The following is a 20,616-nucleotide window of genomic DNA, read 5'->3' as shown; positions in this document are numbered from 1 at the left end:
GGAGTCTGATCGTTGTTCCCTCTTGCAGTTTCACACAGCAGGAAATCAAATTATTTGGGATCAAATGACTTGTGGCTGCAGTGCCAGTGAAATTAATAAAATTTGATGATATGTGAATTTGAACCTCATTTGGATTTCAGTGCTGGCATTGTTTCTTGAAGCCAAAAAAGAATTCCTAAAAGGCAGTTTGTATACAGATCTTACTCTATGCAGGAAACAATCAAGTGTTTCTGTATGTGACTTCAAAATATAACATAAATTCAGTGAAATTGCAAATATTATCAGATTCAAATGGTGTGATATGCGCCATAAGTACTGTTTTTCAGCTAAGAACCTGGAATGCAGATAAGCAAAATTACAGACAAAATTGATCCTTAAAAATCCCTATGAACAAGAATCTTGAATTAAGTGATCATTAAATGTCATGAATCCAGTGATAAAGAACATTTTCTTCCCTGTTTTTAGCCAACTGTAAACTTCTGTGAGCCATGATTGCATGGTCAGCAGGTCTTGACATTTCACCAATTAAAACAAAATTACTATGACAACTTCTGCCATGACACAATTTCATATGCTAAGTAAATGCATTCTGACAAATGCAAATCCACAGTTCCATTTCCATAAGATTTCCTTCAGGAAAAGATTTGATATACTTCTGCCATGACTCATGATAAATGCCTGAGCTTTAGGGAGGAAATTTATATGAAACCAAAAAATAAAGATATTACATCTACAACTATATTTGATATGAATGTGAATAGTAATTCCATATTATTGTAACTGTCATCTCCGCTGCCATTATTGGACATCATTTATGGAAAGCCTGTATTTTTGGTTTTCTGAAAAACTCCCCAAAATATCGGTATGTGTATGTATATATGTAGAGGGAAAGGAGAAAGGGAGGTGATTTTTTTTTCATGATGCATACCAAACAAGAGGACAGAAGGTCTGAATGATTCAACTGCTCCCATGCTGTCTGGAGGTCGGGAGATGTGCTGCTGTTTTCTTGCCACATGAGATTTTTTGACACCAGGAATATGAGGAAGTATTTAGTCTTCATGTGGCTCTCTCTCAAATATTCAGCTCTTATAACAAAGAACAACCTAAAACACATTATATAAAATCAGCTATTTATACTTTTTTTTTTTCTCTTTGCAAACTGTCTCCAAACACTGTTTGATGCACAGCTCCCTCAAAATATTCAAGCATATCCTCTTTCCTTCACATCCTTTTGTGCAGAAAAGCATCACACCCCACACCCCCCCACCCCAGATAATTTTGACTTTGTGCCTGTTGAGAAAGGCTTTGGGGTCAATCTTACAGTTTTCAAGTAACTGCCCTCAGACACATGGTTTGCTGTATAACTAATGTTATGAGCCTTGTCTTTTAGCTTGTATTGATACAGCATCTTTCTGTTATTTCATGCAGAAGTTTACTCTTGGCTGAGGGGTGGAGCAAGTAATTTCAGTGATTTACTTCAAGAATTTAAATACTCCTCTTTTTTATTCCACTGTAGTAAAGATTTACATGCTAAATTTAGGAAGCAGCAGCATTATATTGTTTGAGAGACCTAGTGAATAATAAGGAGGCTGTGATGCACTGAGGCCATTCCTGAAATAAGTCCTCTCTCCTGGACAGACATCAGTGAGCTTAAGTGAATCATTCCATCTACCACAACTGAAGTGCTCATTCAAGAACCAACACTATCAGCAGTCATTATGTTTGTATTTGTAGTCTCTTGTTCTGAGGCTGGTCTGGCATATTTTCTTTTACATTAAAAGAAATGTTTATGGTTTGCTAAGTTACTTTTTCAACTCATTGAGAAAGTAAAAAGAGAGAAAGTGTTGGGTTTTTTTTCCTATTGTTCTATTTTGGTTTGGTCTTTTTTGGTCATTATATGAAAATTAAAGCTAAGAACCCATAGAATTAATATTTTTCAATGTGGCTCTACATGCAAATTCATGGAAAGTTTTCCAGAGCATCACTATGCTTTTCATTTGGCTAAATTAATTTCTCCCTTGAAACAATTGCTGACTTAAGACAGAGAGAGTGGTCAAGGAAAACAGTTATTGGACCAAAAACTATGAAGATGCTTTGGATATGGAGTGTTGTTTTCCTCATTGATTGGCTTGAATCAAAAAATATGGCCATTCTTCTGACTGCCCCAATATCCATACTTTCTGAATACTACTTATTCCCCTCAGCTTTGCATAACAGCCTTGACTTGAATTTTAATTTCTCATTGTACCCTGTCATGTTCTAGAAACAGATATCTTACCTTTTCTGTGGGGTTACAAAGTCCACAGGAATAAGGAATGTAGTAGGTCCTCTACCACTTGAAATCTTTAAATCATATGAAGACTTTTAAGACCTATTTTAGCCTGGGCTGATGTGGCTTTTGAGTCATAACCCTACCGCACACCCATGCAATGGGTGCAACACCCATGGTGAGAAGTGACTCAGGGCAGGTCGATGGCACAGATACCTGATGGGGCTGGGCTAAGACAAGACACATCCGTACACTCCTATTTGAATCACAGCACCACAGTTTCCATCCAGCTTTGGAGATAGTAAGGAGAATATGGCACTTTGAACAGGTACAAGTTACTGGTGTTAAAGCGAGGGGATGGGACACAGGCACATGCAACAGGAATTGATGTCTCTAGTAAATCAACATGTCAAAAAAAAAGTGTTGCAAAATGAAAGTAAGACCTGGATTATGTAAGAAGGCTGTTAAGATTATCTCATCTAGCAGTGAAATCTGCAATCATGGTGTCAGTTCTAACGGTTTTTAGCTGGGGAGGATCTCAACAGAAAATACTGTGTATGCACATGTGATGCATATGCCTGCCTGCACATAAGCACATATAATACAACAAAAATTAAAAATAACATTATTATACAAAACAAGAACAGCATGGGTTATCAACATACACTAGTAAAGTGAGACTGTCTAGTTAATATATGCTGGAAAACAATACAAATGGCCATTATCTAGCAAATGACATTATAACTTTCCCTTAAATTTTTCAGGCTTGGCCCTAATGGTGTTACACACCTGTCTCTGGAGAAACCTGTAACAACAAATATGTTTACCATGTGTTTACTCTAAACATTAAGTACTTTTATAAAGCTAATTTCTCATGGGGTGAGAAGCTATTCAGAATCCATTCAGAATCAATGAACAGCTGAAAGGTAGAAGGAGACAAAGAGGTAAAGCTGGTAGTCAACTGATAGTCATAACCAAGAGAGGTTACTAATTACAAGTGTGCTCTTAATACCATTTCTGTTTGGACCTTCTGTGCTGTTCAAAGCTGACATGGGAAAAGAGGTGAAGAAATTTGTGTGATCCTATTTTAAATTACACAGTAAATACCTGATGGTACTGAAAAATGGAAAATAAAGTAGTGGGGGGAGAGTAATCCTAATTATCTGTAACAGAACAATTAATTACCACCACTTTGGAAATAGTTTTTGAAACCATTGTGCATAGCACTTAGATATTTTTAAAAAGTGAACTAAAATGTTGGGAATTTTTATTATTGGGAGTGACAACAAAACAGAAAGCATTCTTACATCTTTTGTATATACTATACCTACACGCTGAATAATACTGAGTGTTCTGCTACTGCAGTCCCAGAAACTAACACAGAATTGTTTGAAAATTTATAAAGAGAAACAATAAGGATCAGCAACATGGAGACACATTAATCTTTATATGAGATTAAATTAGGGACTGTGGTGGAGGAAGGAGAAGATAGAATAATTACTTGCTCCAGTAAGTGCCAGGAGCCAGGAGAAAAACCGATAGTTTTCATTGATTGCAGTGTTTTCCAAATGCCTTCTCTTGGTCCCTGCTGGAGGCAAAATGTCCAGTTAAATTGATGATTTGATCAGATGCACTATGTCTACTGTGTTGCTCTCAAGTGATGTTTTTTACATCGTGCATAATTCCTCTGTTTGGCTGCCTTCATGGGCATCTGGGGGGACAGTAACAATGAAGTGAGATGCCAAGGAAGGTCAAATCAGAATAGTCTGTTTTAAGGCAGAATCTCATGAATTTTAGGGAGCACTCACACAGCTAAAATGCATAATGAATGATGAGTCTGATGATGACCTTCACCAGTTATATGAAATATGTATGAGCAATATTTCCATGTCTGTCCTGTGAGCTTGTGAAGGACAATTTTGCACTTCTTTCATTTTTAAGACAGCATCAATTTGTGGAAACAGAGTGATGGGAAATCACCATCTCCATAATTATCATGTTTCCTGCTCACTGCTGCTGCCCCTGTAATGACATAATCAGTCACTGAGTTCTGATGCTGCCCAGCTAATTTTTGACTTTGGCAGTATCTGTTACCTTAATTGTCATGGTAACAGATGGTTTTGACTTCTTATTAACCTATTTTAACATTACATGACCAGGAAGGGCCATGAAAGAAATAGTAACAAAAGTGTTTCAATAATCTCCTCATGCCTGGAGACAAATCCCTAGGAAATAACACTTCCTTTTCAAAAGACAGAATAAAAATAAATATATTAGACTTACTCAAAAAAATATGTTAAAAGAAAATAAGATGTGGAATTACGGAATTTTCTGCATCTTTCTCAGATATATAGTTAATGTTTTTTATAAATTAGGGTCTATGAGTCAAAACTGAAAAGAATTTTTTAACAGAGATTTCATTATCAGCATAAAAATAATAATGCCTTTAGTCTGAAAGGCACAAACTATTACTCGATCAAACAAATTATCCATAATAACAATCACATTGTGCAAAGGCCTACATTATTTGTGCAAATGTAATGAGTTTTTTTGCTGATTAAGAAATCTAGATTATGTGCAACTGAAAGCATGTAGTTAACAACAAAATCAGAAGATTTTGTTCTTTTTTATTCTATAGTGCTAAATAACTGGAATCTTTGATGTATTTGGTAACATACTATCAGATTCACTTTTAAAACCTTTATCTCAGATCTACCTTAAAAAGTACCCTTTTTTACTGTAGCATTTAGCATTTTGTCAGCCAGTATAACAAAGACCTTAGAAAAGCAGTACACACATATGGCATCGTATGCACAGAGCATCAGTGCTCTTCAGATACTACATTCTCCTGGGAATTTTCAATGTCTTTTGATTCAATTCAGATAGATTAAAATTTCATTTATTTTCTTAGCAACTTTGGAATGTAGCCCTTTTAATCTTGTTTTCCTTAATATCAAGGCTTTTTTTTTTTTTTTCCACAAAGAGCACCCCTTACTGATGCAAAATATCTTGATAGCATATTGAAACCAGAAAGCAGTACGGTTTTGGGGGTTTTTTTACTACCAAAGATTCTGTAACTGATTGATAAATAGTGATTATTCAGTGGAAAAGTTAATCTTTTCATGAAAACACCATCCAAAATATCCCTTGCAAATCAATTTAGCTAGCTGCAGGTTTGAGCCCCAGCAGAGCTTGCTGTAGTGGTTTGAGGTGCCATCACCTATTTATTCCTACTCACACCTGGGATGGGAGAATGTAAAAGGGGACCAGCCCCCACGGGCACAGCTCACAGTCTGAGAAAGAATCTGAGCCTCACCTTCAGAAACTAGCGCACTGTGAATCGCAAGGTCTGGAAATAGTTTCTTTTGTCAACTGTGCTTTAGGGGCAGTCATGCCTGGTGAGGAGGTGGGAGAGACAGCTGGCAACGGCAATGCCTTCAGCTGAGGCAGTGAGAATTTTTGGGAGAGCCTTGGTACGAACCTTGACCCTGGGGGCTGGCGCCAGCTTCATTGCTTTGTAGGAGGTAATGCAGCTCTCAGCTTAAATGCCTGACTCCTTGAAAGAGGACGTAAACGCTGCTATGAGGTGAAGAGAGACAAGAGAAGCAGTGAATGCCATGAAACAAGACAAAAAAATAAGTTGCATTCTTTCTGCAGGGTAGGGTGCGAGGATATGGGGGCTGAATGGAAACACAGATACACTGCATCGCAATTTTATCGACGGTAAATGATGTTAACTTAGCTCGTTCATTTGCTTTGGAAGAACTAGTTTTCTAGGAGAAAATAAATGTGGAGGGCCTAAGGAATGTGGCATGTGGCATGATATCACCCGGGGAAGCCACCGGAGATGGGGCATTCGGGCCATGGATGGAGAGTGAAGGAAGCAAGACGGTAAATTACAGAAAGCTCACCCACAGGAAGAGGGGCAGCTGCTGAAGGGCTGGCCTTGGAAGGCATTTTACCTGGCAAACTCAGTAACGCCCGTGCCGCGGGAAGAATTCACCCACGGCAGGGCACGGGCAGAGGGGTCCCGGCAGGGCGGTGCAGCAGCATCCCGCCCGCACGGAGCCAAGATGGCCGGGAGCGCCGCCCCGGGGCGGCGGAGCTCCGCGCGGTGAGGCGGCGCGGCCCGGCGGGGGCAGAACCACCTCCGCCCGCCCCTCGCCGGCCCTCGGCCCCGCCCGCCGCTGCCCCGCGGCTCCGCCGGCTCCGAGCGGCCACAGCAGCGGCAGCGGGTGAGTGCCGGCGGGCGGGAGCGGGTCGGGGACAGCCGTCCGTCCGTCCCTCCGTCCGACCGTCCGTCCCTCCCTCCCTCCCTCCGTCCGCGCTGGGGCAGGGGCGCTGCCCGGGCAGCGGGTGCGGCTGCCGCTCGCCCGGGCGAGGCCGCTTCCCGGTGCTCCCTGCGCAGGCGGCGGCGGGAGCCGCATCCCGCCGGGATGTGGGAAGGGAGCCGCGCTCTGACTCCCAGCGCGGTCGGGCGCAGGGGCCATCAGTGCCTGCAAGGGGACAGGTCGGCGCCGCGGGTGACGGATGCGTCTGTGCGTGTGTGTGCTCGCAGCGTTCGGCGCGCTTCTGCCAAATAAGGAGAAATTTAATTTCCGTACCACATACTGCCTTGCAGCAGTGTATTGGCGTCAGGAGTACCAGAGTCTAATAGCTGGCGTGCACTTTTGATAGTCGGTGTGTTGAGCATCTACAGTACAAAGCAAATATTTAAGTTTTGAAATACCGAGTATCCCTACTCCTTGCTCAGTCAACCACGCTTCTATGGTCTCAAAAGTCTTGCCTAATTATGTAGAATTTAACTTTTTTTATTTTAAATAATGCTGTTTATATTGATGATGTGCATGTATGAAAATAATTAGAAATCATCATGAATTTAAAGACCTGCAGGTAAAAAAAAAAAAAAAAGGAGCATTTAAAGTGAGAAGAGCGTCTTTAAATAGAAGATAATTATGCCGTTGTGATGACCAATATCAAAACTGGCAGTCTGACAAATAAAAGGAGAGTAAGCTTTCTAAGAGATGGGTTATATTTTCCTTGCTGACTTGATCTGTTTAGTGCAGAGTCCAACAACATCCGGAAGTTTGTGGAGTTGCAGCTGTTCAGCCTTGCTGCCCTGCCCTTTGCAGCGGTGGTCCCATGGCAGCACGTCCAGTGTCAGTGTCACCTGTCGGTCTGCAGCTGATACCTGCTGCAGTGCTGCTGTTACCATGCACTAGGGATGAACTTGTGGTTCGCCTGGGGCTTTGCCCAGAAACCATACTGATAATTAAGCTTGCTCAGTTTTGCATGTTAAAAGGAATTTTTTTTTTTTTTGCATGTTAATTTTGGATCTAAAAATCAGGCTCTGCTGCAAAGGTTTTTTTGCCTCTTGTGTAAATCATAAGGGGTCAGGAAGTGGAACTACGTCACCCTTACCTATTTTAACTCAAAAAAAAAAAAGGGAGAGGAAGCTTTTCTCTTAGGAAGAGTTTGTGACACATTCAAATGTCTATTTTTTAACTCCACTTTCATACTAGTGCAGAAGTCCCAGTTTCGTAAAATACTCACTGAGCCCTTTTTAGCTAGTGCTCAGCTCCAGAAGCTCTCAGTGGCTTTTGTTCCAGGCTGCATTGTTGGCCCTCGTGGAAGCTGCATTTGATGCTTTGCTTTGTCTGTGATGCCCAGTTTCTTGTGCTTACCTCAGTGCCAGTTTTCGCTTACGGACTTCAGCATCTAAATGTGTTCATTGTGTTGGTGCTATCTTGCACAGGATAGGCCATAAAACAACTGTTCAAGTGTCTGCAATTGTCAACCTTGGCCACTTTGCAGCCAGGTAGTGTTGTGTGTGACTGTAGTGCTGCCGAATGCTGTGCCACATATGGCTAAACTGTTGCAAGGCATTGGTACACATTGGTGCAAATTGCTGCGTTTGACGGCAAAGAGGTGCCCCAGAGAGGTTTGGCAGTGTAGTAGATTCTCAGGATCATTTTGAATGGCAAAAATGTTGACTGCCTTCGGTCACTTGCATAGTTTGGATCAGTTCTGCTTTCAGTAGCAGGTATGCAGGAGTTGCTGTCCTTTCAGACACCATGTGTGTCTGTAACCAGCAATACGTGTCAGCAGTATCTTCCCAGCATATGTAGAAAGCTGTGGTGTGGTTTAAGAAACCAAACCTACCACGTATCCCAGAAAGAAATTTAAAGGCAGATGTTCCATTTTAATTGAGGCCATAGATGGAAAGCTGCAAAGATGTTAGTGAGTTGCTCTGATTCTGTGGCAGCTTAAACTCATTCCTTAAAACAACCAACTCTCCTCTTCCTTACCTTTCCACATCTGTCATATTTTAAGATTGGCTCCTTATATTTATGTATAGAATGTAACAAGATTGTAACTTCTGTTCTCTTCCCTTCAAATGCAGAGGTGCAGAGGCTCTTTGTTCAAGACTAAAATCCTAGATTATTCTGTAGACGTGCATCTCCAGGCTACTGGGACTTATGAAGTGCTGTGACATTCCTAAAGAACTGAGAACGTGCCAGAACAGTGCAAAGGATTTACAGGATTCCTAATAACTTTCTAATTTTTTTTTCCTTTTAGATCACAATGAATGTGGAACATGAAATTAGCCTCTTAGTTGAGGAGATTCGGCGGCTGGGAGCCAAAAGTAAGTATTGTAGTATCTCTCTATGGATGTGGTCACATTATAGATGCGTGTATGTACATACATGCCACCATGCATGCATGTCATACAGATGTAGTCATGTTACATCAAACTAAGTACTTGGCAAATTCAAATAAGCAGGTAACCTGAAAACCTGCATATGCACTTCATTTTGGACTGTAAGGTACTGCCTGTGTTCCATCCTTTAAAGTAGTTCTGTTATAAATTTAAGCATTTAAGCCTCTGCAGCAGAGAGGATATAGGCCTGAAATTCTGCTCCCTGAATCCTGAATCAGCCACAAGAGTTACCTTTTCTTTAAGCTTTCAATACTTGCTACAGTCACCACAGAAGAAAGTTGCACCTTCTCCTTCCACCTCCTTGCTTGGTAACTTCTTTACTTCAGAATTCATGCATTTCAATTCTGTTCATGATCTTATTATTTTAAAAAATGTGGTCCACATGCCTAAAACTAATCTAGGAGTTATAGATGTAGTTCCAACTTCCTTAAATTTGCTTAGAAGGTACTATTTTCTCTTAAGATTGTTTTTCATTGCTAAAACTCCTATTTCTTTACAAATATTTATGCAGTTTGTGGATGTGCTACCTGCTCCTATATGTCAGTTCTGGTGCCATTTGTTCAGTTCCACTTGTTTTTCAAAACCTGAATGCATATGTACATCTTGCATTTTGTATGACTGTATCTGCCTTTTAGGAATAACATGCCTTTAACATATCTTTTTAAATTTTTGCTTTGTGTGAAAATTCACATTGCAGCCTTTTCAATGTGACCCGTAAAGATTAATGAGTGAAAAAAATATTTTAATGTATGGTTTAGATTTAGGTTGGAGGAGCAGGGTGTTGGACTTAATCCTTATAGGTCTCCCTCAATTTGAGATATTCTAGGATTTTAATTATTTAAAACTAATTTCCTCCAAGCACTGTGAAGAGGTTCAATAGCCTGTGCTTGTCATAAGTTTCAGGTCATCAATAAAAGTAAACTGAGCACATATATGGCCCATGATACAAGTCTCTGGAAGGAAAGGCAAAGTTAGATTAGGCAGCAGTTCTGCCTACTGTTTATCATCAGCATTCATAATATGATCCCAAATAAACTGGGAAACACACTGGAGCTTGCTTTCAATGTTCTCTGTGTCACCTTATCTTCCCAGTAATCTCCTAACTTGAAAGAAATCTATATTATGTCTTTTATTTAGATGCTGATGGACAAGTGAGCGTGAAATTTGGTGTGCTGTTTGCTGATGAGAAGTGTGCCAACCTCTTCGAAGCCCTGGTGGGCACACTTAAGGCGGCCAAACGACGGAAGATTGTCACTTACCAAGGAGAGCTGCTTTTACAGGGCGTTCATGACAACGTGGATATCATGCTGCTGCAAGACTGAGGCAGTGCTTCAGCTATGTGTTCATGGAATTGCTTGAAACAGTTTGATCAATCAAACAATTGTTTGATTTGCCACATATTCTTAATAAGGCTGATCATTCCAAGGCATTTTGATGTATTTTCTATATCTTTATAGCCAAAAGAAAACTGTCCTTTTTTGGAAAACCTTTCCTTTTGTAAGTCTTCCTAAAATAGTACTGTATGTGAGTAATGTAAAAGATGCCAGATCTTTTTCTCTCTTTTTTTTTGTCCTTTTTTTTTTTTTTTTTTAAATCTCAGGTAATTCTCTCAAATAATCTGGTTGTTATTTTCAACATGTGAAGAAGAAGACTGGTAATTTAATGTTTACAAATGAAAATGTGCCATGAAAGTATAAAATAAAAGCACATGCTTAAATTTGTATTATTCTTGCTGCTTTGGTTTCTCTTTTTATTTGCAATCTGAAATGAAAGCAAACTGAATTACTGCAAGGAGCATATTTAGGCAACTGTTCAGAAAGCACAACAGTGAGATAGAAATAATTTTGCAGCGCGATTCAGTAGAAGAATTACTGGCCTTTGGATTGACCAGATTGTGCAGAAAAAGCCATGAATGTTAAATGTACCTCATTCATCTGTGGCAGAGTCATGAGCTTTCGTTTTCTTGTCCTCTAGACTTGTGAAGGAAGTGGGTGAAGGCTCCCTGAATGCTTTCATGCAGTGTTAACTGGAACTTAGTACAGCAGGTTCAGGCTGTGATTCTTTTCCTCATACAAGTCCTACTTTCTCTAAATCTCTCCAGGCAGAAGGTGGCAGAGGAGGGGAAGAAAAAAAGCCCTTTTGATTGTTTTCTAGCTTACTGCCAATTCTTTTTATCAGGTAGAAGTGTACCCTCCAGCAGGGAGCAAGTGTTGCTGCATGAGGAAAGCAGCCGTGGGTAAGCAAGCTACTTACTGCTTTGTGCTTACGCTCCACAGCTGCAGTTCTTAAAGTTGCAGGATAGGTGAATTTCCCTTAGCAGCCTTTTACAAGTGCAAAATGTTTGAAAAGTTTCCTCATTTACAGATCCAGCAAATGCATGCGTTGTTATGGAATCTCTGCAAAGCTGCGTAGTTCCAGCTGCTGCCCCTTTTGTCTTGTTTTGTTCTGCTTTGTGCAACAGGAAAACAACTTAGATCCTGTGTGGAAACAGATCTGGGCTGCCTCTGCTTGTGCTGGCCCCAGAATCTGGAGAGCAGGGAAGTGATACGCAGAGAAACTTGAGCTGTCTGGGTCCAAGCCAGCTGGAGTGTGGGAGCAGAGCAGGAGCTCAGCACAGCTTACTGGCTCCAGTGCTCTGCCACTCTGGTGCAGCTCTTCTGCTTCCAGATCTGAGCTGGCAAGTGCCTGCACCCCTGTGCTCCTCAGGTAGAAAGAAGGGGGACAGAGACCCATGCCTCCTGCCAGAGGAGTGAGACCAGACAGCTGTGAGTTGCCAGGTAACTACAGCTGATTTTTCTTCTGCTTCTATTTTGCTGCAGGGACTGGATTGTCTGGGTTCACAGAATAGCCTGAGTATGCTGACAGACACCAAGTGCTTTTTGATTGTCTGAGATGCCAGTTTTGGTACAGAGGGTACCAACCTATCCCAAACAGGAAGTAGCTCTCTGTGCAAGCTCATGACAGCTCTTTAAGCACTAAAAGGCTCAGGCTTGAAAATTTAGTAAAAACCAAACCGGTAAACGTAAGGCTCAGTGCTGAGTTGGAGCCAAAACAGGACTATGGAGAAACCTTATGTCTCTCTTACTTTAGATTTATTTTAATAATACTAATAAAGGTGTTCAGGGCTTCTGGGAACACCATGTAGAAAGAGGCAGAGAGACTTGGAATTAAAATAAATCTGTAACAATCAGAGGAGAATGGCTTGTGTACTGCCAGAGGCAGTTGAGTTTCATTTTCTCTCTGATTCTGAAAGCCGGAGAGGAACAACAGGAACAAGGATGTATATCTAAGAATTTGCCCCCAGTGCAAAGTTTAATCCAGTATCTACTGGCCTCAGAGTTGTGTAGGGTTTTCACTTCGGGTTATATACAAGCACTGTTGACTTTGTAATTTATTTTTTTCCACAGAGAAAATCAAATACTAACATTTCTTCCCATGCATGGGACAACACATCTGTTAAGGAAACAATTTCCACAGCAAATGGCCTGGACATGAGACGTAGTTCCTGAAGCACTTGATACAATAATAGAAAGCTGGGAGGAAGAATTAGCTATTTCTATAAACAGTAGTACAATCAGCACTCCTCTGCGATGCGTTTGTGATCTTGTCAGCTATGGGTCTGAAGGAAGTTTGCAGGTCAGTCAGGAGCATCAGTCATTCCAAAACAGAAAGTAATTCTGACTGTGGGGAAGTAGGAAGAATCAGAGATTTTTGACAACAGCGTAAGAGCTATCAGTGACTGTCACCTGCCTGTGATAATGCTGGGAAATCAGCAGAAGCGTAGCTTGGCTAATTCAGTCTTCATCTTCGTAAGATCTGAGAACATGGTGGAAACTTGAAGAGAGGTTGGATGAGCTCCAGGCAAAGCTAACTGGTACAATTTAAGATGTCACCTGTGCGTGTCTTCAGCTGGGACTGTTAGAGTAGCTGATGGAGTTTGTGCACTCACACTCACTCAGCTGTTTCCGTACAAAGTCCAGTAACTGGAGATAAATGTGTTTTTCAAGGGAAAAATTTAGCTAAGCTGTGAAGGTGCTGAGATGCAGGCCTGTATAACCTCTCGTGGGGGATGGTGACATCTTAAACTTTGCAGCTATTTCTTCTGGGAGCATAGTTTTTTTAATTTTGTTTGTTTGTATTGTTAGGAGCATGAGCAAAGCAAGGATTGTGCAACACTATATTTTATGTGCCTCTCTTATTGGAATGAATTTTGAAAATGCATGTTGTGTTTTGCTTGTTTCACAGGTTCCCTCCAAAGTTTTGCTGGAGATAGTATTTCTGCTTTGAGGGATTTCACTTGATGACAGCAATGTTACTTTCACCATTCATTCCTGTGTAAATCTTTGCCACAAAAAAAAAAAAAAAGCACTTGAAGGAAAGAACAAGAAGAAAAGCAGGAAGTTTTTACATACTGAAAACTTCTTATGTTGCCACTAATACTTAATGGTTTTATTTTAAATTAGTTGGATGTTTTATAAATAGGCTGAGATTCTCCTCTACTCTGGCAGCACAAAATATTAAGCATGTTTAAATAGTTGCAGAGCCTTTGGTAAGATGGCACCACATGATTGTCACAGGACTGGCCTTATGGCTCAATACCAAAACACTAGCGCTTAATGATATCTTTGTATATCTCCACTTAGTATATAAAACAGTCCTAAAAGTTTGTTCCACAGTCTCCAACATAAGTTATGTTCAGAATTACTTGAAAATCTTTTGTCTGATAACATGATAGGAGTCATGCTTTCAAGGATTAAAAAAAAAAATCTTGTGTTTCTTTTGGAAACTGGCAAAGTCAGTAATTTTGCTAAATTCATTCTGCCTTTTCTATCAGCAGCAAAACCCACACCAGTTTATATCTCCTAATGATTTGATTTTCAATGCAAGATATCTTCAGCATTTTGATCTGAAATGGCATCCTCAAAGAAAGTCAAGAGCAAGTTGAAGAGTTGCTGCAATGCAATGATTTCCAGGATTCTGTATAGTCAGTATTTCCAGGTACCTCTGGTTTAAAAATAAGTCAGATGTGTTACTTGAGGATAAGTGCTTGACAGTGTTTCTGGAAAGCAGTGTTTCTAACATCTAGTTACATAAACTGCTTAATGTGAAATTATTCTAATAAAGTTTTCCTGAGGGTAGTGGTTCAGTTTAGTTCTGCCACTCTGAGTACAGCTTTAGCCACAAATGCTTATTTAAGCAGCCAAAACCAGTCTGCTTGCACACATTTTGAGTAATACACCAGAAGCAGCATTATCTTCTGGTGTAGCCTAGATGTCATTGCAGATTATGCTTATCTCTGCCAGAGCACCTGAGTGACTCAAATATCAGCCTGGTAACCTAGAGAGGGAGTCGTACGACCTACAAATGCCCTCCTGAGTCTTGTCAGATCAGCTCCAGATCAAAACTCCTTTCAGAGAAATGCTAAGAGTCAGACCTGAGCATTTTCCAGTACAGCATTTTCACAAATATAGAGCACTATGTCCATGACCTTGTTCCATTTTGAAGTTTCTTCCTGCACAACCACTGAAAGCTGAATGACACTAAGGGTTTTGCTGCCACCTTGCCATGCTTAAAGCTCTTCTGCAGAGAGGATAATGGTAGGTACCCTGTAATTGTATATGCATGCTATGCATACTTATTGGTACAACAGGTACTCAAAACCTGACTATTTTTTTCCCAGTGGGGAAACATGCAGTAAAATGACAATTATATTTGAATACAGTGATCTGCATTTCCTGGTCTTTGCTAAGTTTGCTAAATCCCACAGAAAATCATATTAGTAAAACTGATAGTCTGTATCTTGCAGAATTAGGTCTTTTCCAAAGTTTTGGTGATAGAAGACATATGACTACCAGGTCTTTATTAGTCAAGAGGCCTTGGTCCATCTCTACAGCTGATGTTCTAAAAAGCTTCCTTTATAAAATTATACTTTGGAGCCTAGTATGATTTTCTTGGAAATCTGCTTTCAGTTTTCTTAGGAGAAAAAAACAAAGTCAACAGTTATTGAAGACACTCACCGCAATTCATCAGGACTTCAGCACCCTGAAGCAGTTCACACAGAAGTCAAGATACGAACATAGCAATAACTTCAGTGGCAGGGGAATATTTAAATTCAAGTATGTGACATCTGCAAGGTACTCTCGTATCTCCAAGTCCACAGGCACCAAAGGTTTCACTGGAAAACTTTGCTGGGAACCTAAAATCATGCAAACCTTCCTATACCCGGAGACATTGCCACACTGTGACACATGGTGACACATGACCACAGGGAATCAAGACACACATGCCTAAAGTCAACCAAGGATGTGTGCTGGGAAGCCGGTACACTGAGTAGTCCTTAGCGTTATACAAAAATGTCTGTAATTTTCTCCTTAAGCACCCACTCAGACATCTTTCATTATCGTGATGAATTAGTTCTGACCTGAAGGGGGTGGCAGCATCAGCAGTGGGTGGGTGCAAGTTGCTGCCAGGACCCTGCATGGCACGTGGTGTGTTAAAAAACATTGCTGTGTGAATAGCTGTGCCTCAGGCTCCTTGGGAAGCTGGTCTGTGCTTCTGCGTCAAGCAACACTGAGGTTGAACAGTTTGCTCAGCACCAAGAGTGAGATTCCCTAACCTGTGTCTTCGTGTCTGGAAAAGAAAGGCTCTCTGTGTGCTCACATTTGCATTGTGTTCCACTCAAGCATGTCCAGCCAGCTGGCCCCATAGCAGGAAACTGCTGTAGTGGGACTTCTCAGAGTTGTTTTTTTCTCTATGAACACTTTTGGCAGTTTATAAAGTCATAGAATGTTTCAAGTTGGAAGGCACCCATAAGCTTGTAGCACACATTGCTTGGTTCCCTTTCAGACACCTTGCATAGTGAGAAAAAGGTCTCCCAGTCATGCCTGGGACCCCATTCATAGATGTGCACCCTCGTATGGGTCTTGACAACTTTGTTGACATTACTGAACACATCTTGTCTTAGAAGTATATGAACACGTGGCCCAGAGAACGAAGGGTTAAAGCATGGCAACACCACAATCCCACTGCCTTTGCTAAGTTTAAGCCTGCACAGGACGTGCTTCCCTTACATTTTGAAAGCAGCCAAAGACAGCAGGGTTTGCATTTGGATGTAAAAGTCAAACCTTCCTCCCTGCGGTCTGCAGCCCGCGCGCCAGCAGGATGTTGTGGTGGGTGACAGCCAGGGGTGAAGCCCTTCTGCAGAAAAGAAAACAAAACCAGTTCATGTCAGCAGAAGCAAGAGGGAGTAAATGATACAAACACAGCTAACTAAATGATACTGCAAATTTTTGCTTTATGGCAATCCAGACTACTCGTGATCGTGCAAGCAAATATTTTAAATTTATATGTTTTGAACAAAAAAAGAAACATCACTGAAGCCGTCTAGAGAACTCCTGACTTGAGCTGTTTCTTGCAAGTTGAATGTGTTGCTGTCAAGTCTCATGACAGTCTCCTTTAAATTTTAGAAACAAAACTAATCATATTTGCATTGTTATTTACAGACAATGTCAATAATCTTGGCCAGTTAATGATGTCTTTAGGGTAAAATGCAGACAGTTGGCATTTTATCCATTTATAATAATTTTTTAAATGGCAGTGCCATCCCTTCTCTCCCTCTCTGCCTCTCCCACACACACTCAGCATTTTATGAGTCAGGCTGCAAAAATATCAAGAGGCTGATGCAAAAATTAGAATTTGGAAAGTTCTTTTTAAAAGAATGCTTGAGGTGCTTTTTCTTTGCCTTCCTTACTTTTCTGGTCATATTTCCAAGCTGCTGTCTGCAGTACAAGAATAATGTTTTCATTAAATCCAAAATCTTGAGGGTATTGTATGGCTAAGGGGAGGCCACAAAAGAAGTACATTTTCTTTGTATCAAATTTCTAAGAATGCTTCTGTATCTTATAGAATCTTTATTTTTGCAAGCATCTAGAAGCCAATGGGGCAGTTCACATGAGATCAAACCATGTATTAGGCTGTGAATATAGAAGCAAAGAAGCAATAAGTGTGAAAATCTTTAGTTTTCTCACTATCTAAGCACATTCCCATCCTCAGCACAGATCATGTGTGAGCCGCCCATGTGTTACATCATTATCCTGTGGCTTCACAACCACAGTAGTGGGGACTACCATACCACTAAAGCAGATGGTACCAAGGCCACAGCTTGGACATAAAATCATACTCTAGACACATCTGTCTCATGAGAATGGTTTGTATTACCAGTTTAACCCATTACCATTATCGTTTAAAAAAATCTACCTGGCATGAGCTGTGTTTCAGGTTTAAAGGTTCACTGGGGTGGTACAGCTGTGAAGGCTGCTGGGTGATCCGGTCACCTGTTTGCTGGAAGGCAGCAAGACTGGGGGAGAAGCTCGGAATGAAACATCTGAGGAAATCTGAGGTTCTACTGGGTGCTCTGCCCAGGCTTGCCCATGGTTATGAGAAGAGACTCTGCTCCAGAGACGCTGTTGTATCTACCATGGATACAGCCATGTAGTTCCTCCTCACCTGGAGGTCCACAGTGTGAGGGGTGAGCATGATACTTCCACCTCCCAGCCCTGAGATGTGCCTTTTGGGGTGACTATCCAAGACAGCGACTATCTCAGCCCTTGTTGGAGAAAATAGAGTGTGAGTTTGTGCCTCTATAACACCAGCACTCCAATTTACAGGTACCTATTCTCTTTTGTTTTAGTATCTCTAGGGTATGCCCAAACAACAGAACCATACCTATTATACTACAAAATATCTCCATCTTTGCATAATGGATAGACAAAACAACCTTTTGAATTCTTAGCCCAAAGATCTCAGAAGATGTTCTCATTAAGGCATCTGTTCACAGATCCTATCCCTATGGCTTTTCTGGTAGCACCAGGGCTTTTTGGTGGAAAATCTCCAGAGTAAGTATTGTTCCTTTGAATTTGTTCAATTATGCACCACAAAGCCAGTCCTGACTGGAACATTGGTTTTACTGAAGTAATGGTGCAAATGACAGTATCATCTAGACTTTCATTTAGTTGCTTTCCAAATATTTTTCTTGTCAGACCTTTTTTTTTCCACCATTACAGCAAAAAGATTTTAAAAAATCATGTAAGACATTGTTTTGAACTGGGTTAGTGGTAAGGTGTGAGAGAGATGGAGAGAAATACAGTGCAGGGCTCTTTCTGGATTTCAGAAAGAGTGGCTGACAACAAGTAGATTAATAAAATAGCCATTTGAATAAGAAAATAAAGAGAGAAACATAGTAAGTAATCCTTAAGTCCCCACAGAATCAGACAGGCCCCATATGTATTTTCTCAGGGCAGAACATTCTAAGGAAAGGTTCTTCCTTTATGATCCTTTAAGCTAGTAAATAATTTCCTTATAAAAAACCAAAGTCTTTTCCTGAAGGTTGATTTCATGAGAGCTTTTCACAGCACTTTCGGATGTGGCCGAGGCCAAACAGGATGATATAATTGCTGGTACCAAGGGCAAGCTGCCCACAGGCTCCTCTCTGAATAATGGGGTGGCCAAGTTTATCCCATGGTTGAGGTATCAATCTGTGCAGCGCAGCTAAGGCTGAAGGCCATGGTGGATAAGCAACATGGCACAGGACAGGCCTGGGACTGCTCAGTTTTGCTGTGGAGGGTGATTGATTCCTTGATGAACAACCTCCTCCCGGTCAGGATCACTACATAGATGAATTTTAGTTGATTCCTGATTCCTTCTAACACTCCTCCTTGTCTCACTTCTGAAATGAACTCATTTAATGTACCAGTGAAAATGCGAAGAAAAATTGGGGAAGTACATTCAAATGTTGTTTTCAAGTAGAGGAACTGGTCTCCATGAGAGCTTGAGTGTTTCATGTGCTGGCATGGACATTAAAAATTGTCCCAATGGGAATTTTGCCAAATACACATTTTCTATGATGTAAGAACTACATTATATCACATAGAGTTAGGATATCAAAACTTCCTAATCCTGCTTGGTGTCATGTGCTGTTTCTGGGCCTTCCTCTTGCAAAATTTTGGTCTTTCCTGATTTCCAGAGCTTCCAGGTACTCTAATATTGGCCCATTTTTTACTGACTCAGACTCTTCTTCTCCACCCTGTCATGTCTAAATGGTCAATTCATCACCCATGGACCAGACTGAGGGAGCTGTGGTTACAGTCAGGGAGGAAGTGTGCAGCAGTGTCAGGGTTTCATTTTCTAATACTCACTTGCTTTATTCCAAAAGACATGCTCTTTCCTTTAGTCTCCTGCCTTTATTTTTCACAGAAATTTCATTTCCTACATGGTGGAACAAGTGAAGCAAGGAGCCTCATTAATTCCCAAACTGGCTTCTTTTTCTTATCACTGTTCTCCCTGTATGACATGATCCTTGTAGAAAAAAAGAATAACATTTAATTATGGGTTATCTTCAATTGTACATACACTAGAATTCAAATTAAGGCTCTATGGAAGATGCCTTTTATAATTCTAGAGTGTTTAATCTCATTCTAAAGCATATCATGGAAGCGTTGTATGATGAATCTATATACTCATTGATAAGCATTATCTCCATGTTGATAAGCATTTCTACATACAAATCCTTCACTAGGAAGATGGAAAACAGGTCTCACTCTGGATCTGTGTATGAGTTGTTGGTAGCACACTCTATTCCACCCCTTCACAAAGGCTTGTGCTCCGTTATTTTGGCAGGATACTGATGGGGCAAATGCAGATGGCCAAAGGACTGTAGCACCTGAAAAATGCTTGTCATCCAAGCTTGAGTGGAGCTCCAGGGGAGGCAAGGCGGCACCCATGTCACCACTCCCTGCTCCAGACTTGCAAAGGCCTGCCACGAGGCAGAGGTAGCAACTGAGCTCCTCCAGAAAAGGCCAGATATCTTTTGCAATGGCAAAAACTAATCAAGCTAAATATGTAGCTTCTCACAACTTGCACAAACAAGTTCAGTTTGCTCTCTCTTGTCATTCTTACTATTCAAGTAAGTCATGGCAAAAGGAAGGGAAATTTCTTCAGAAGAATGATTTTGGTGTGCTTAAAATTTGGTAAACTTAGAAATGTGTTTTATTCATTTTTTTCCTCTTCCAATGGCTTTTAGAAGAATTTTTAACACTTTTAAACATTTTTAACATTTAAACACACCCCATCTGATCCTGTGTCATTAATAACATCTTACTGAGCATCATCAATCAACAGCTGTTTGTTCCTAAATCCTTTTTTTAGGGATTTCCTTTCTTAGCATTTCATATTATCACAGTACAAGATCTCAGAGAGCGTAAGACTTTTATAAATAATACATAAACTGGATGCAAAATTTGTTACCCCTCCAGTCCTCAAGACTGCCTGTGATCAAGGTTAGAGTATGAGATTGTAAAGATTAGTTTTCCTACACTCGGGCTGATGTTGCTTACAGGAATGAAGCTGCTATGCTCCCACTTTTTTTCCACTTCCATTTTATGTAACTTACACAATTTTGTAAGTGTCCTTGATCTTTCCATCTTTTTTTTCCCTCCTTATTACAGCAGGGCAGTCTTGTGGAAGCAGGAATGCTGTCTCTCCAGCTTCTTTCCCCCTGCAGAACAAAGCATTCCTCCATTGTGGCTTTGCATTTCACACAGATGGCAAAATTACATACAATATTAGTAGA

At 40.7% G+C, this 20,616-nt stretch overlaps 1 protein-coding gene and 1 long non-coding RNA gene across 6 annotated transcripts; one reads left to right on the top strand and one right to left on the bottom strand.

The window, feature by feature from the left end:
* Positions 1–3,519: 3,519 nt before the first annotated feature.
* Positions 3,520–6,372, bottom strand: LOC115494359 (uncharacterized). 4 transcript variants are annotated; one of them, XR_003959356.4, is made up of 3 exons: positions 6,232–6,372; positions 5,586–5,848; positions 3,520–3,857 (listed from the first exon to the last, which is right to left on the bottom strand). It is a non-coding gene; the product is annotated as an uncharacterized lncRNA (long non-coding RNA). The 4 variants fall into 4 exon arrangements; XR_012055090.1 differs by having other exon boundaries at positions 5,751–5,848; XR_012055089.1 differs by having other exon boundaries at positions 5,586–6,249.
* On the top strand, positions 5,948–10,707 carry ABRACL (ABRA C-terminal like). Of its 2 annotated transcripts, none has more exons than XM_072927007.1 (3): positions 5,948–5,992; positions 8,849–8,915; positions 10,128–10,707. In XM_072927007.1, the coding sequence occupies exons 1-3, from the start codon at positions 5,954–5,956 to the stop codon at positions 10,310–10,312; spliced, it is 291 nt and encodes a 96-aa protein (XP_072783108.1). In that variant the 5' UTR covers positions 5,948–5,953; the 3' UTR covers positions 10,313–10,707. The 2 variants fall into 2 exon arrangements, with proteins under 2 accessions (XP_072783108.1, XP_030123972.1); XM_030268112.4 differs by lacking the exon at positions 5,948–5,992 and adding an exon at positions 6,363–6,504.
* Positions 10,708–20,616: the final 9,909 nt, after the last annotated feature.

The sequence above is a fragment of the Taeniopygia guttata genome, chromosome 3, assembly GCF_048771995.1.
Source record: "Taeniopygia guttata chromosome 3, bTaeGut7.mat, whole genome shotgun sequence".
Lineage (NCBI taxonomy): Eukaryota > Metazoa > Chordata > Aves > Passeriformes > Estrildidae > Taeniopygia > Taeniopygia guttata.
The sequence above is the reverse complement of the archived record's forward strand: the minus strand, read 5'-3'. Positions and strand labels throughout refer to the sequence as shown.

Excerpts from the sequence above, each read along its gene's own strand:
- ABRACL (XM_072927007.1), top strand. The coding sequence starts at position 5,954 with ATGGAAACACAGATACACTGCATCGCAATTTTATCGACG. Across the intron at positions 5,993-8,848 it reads GCATCGCAATTTTATCGACG|ATCACAATGAATGTGGAACA; the intron begins GTAAATGATGTT and ends TTTTCCTTTTAG. Across the intron at positions 8,916-10,127 it reads TCGGCGGCTGGGAGCCAAAA|ATGCTGATGGACAAGTGAGC; the intron begins GTAAGTATTGTA and ends TCTTTTATTTAG.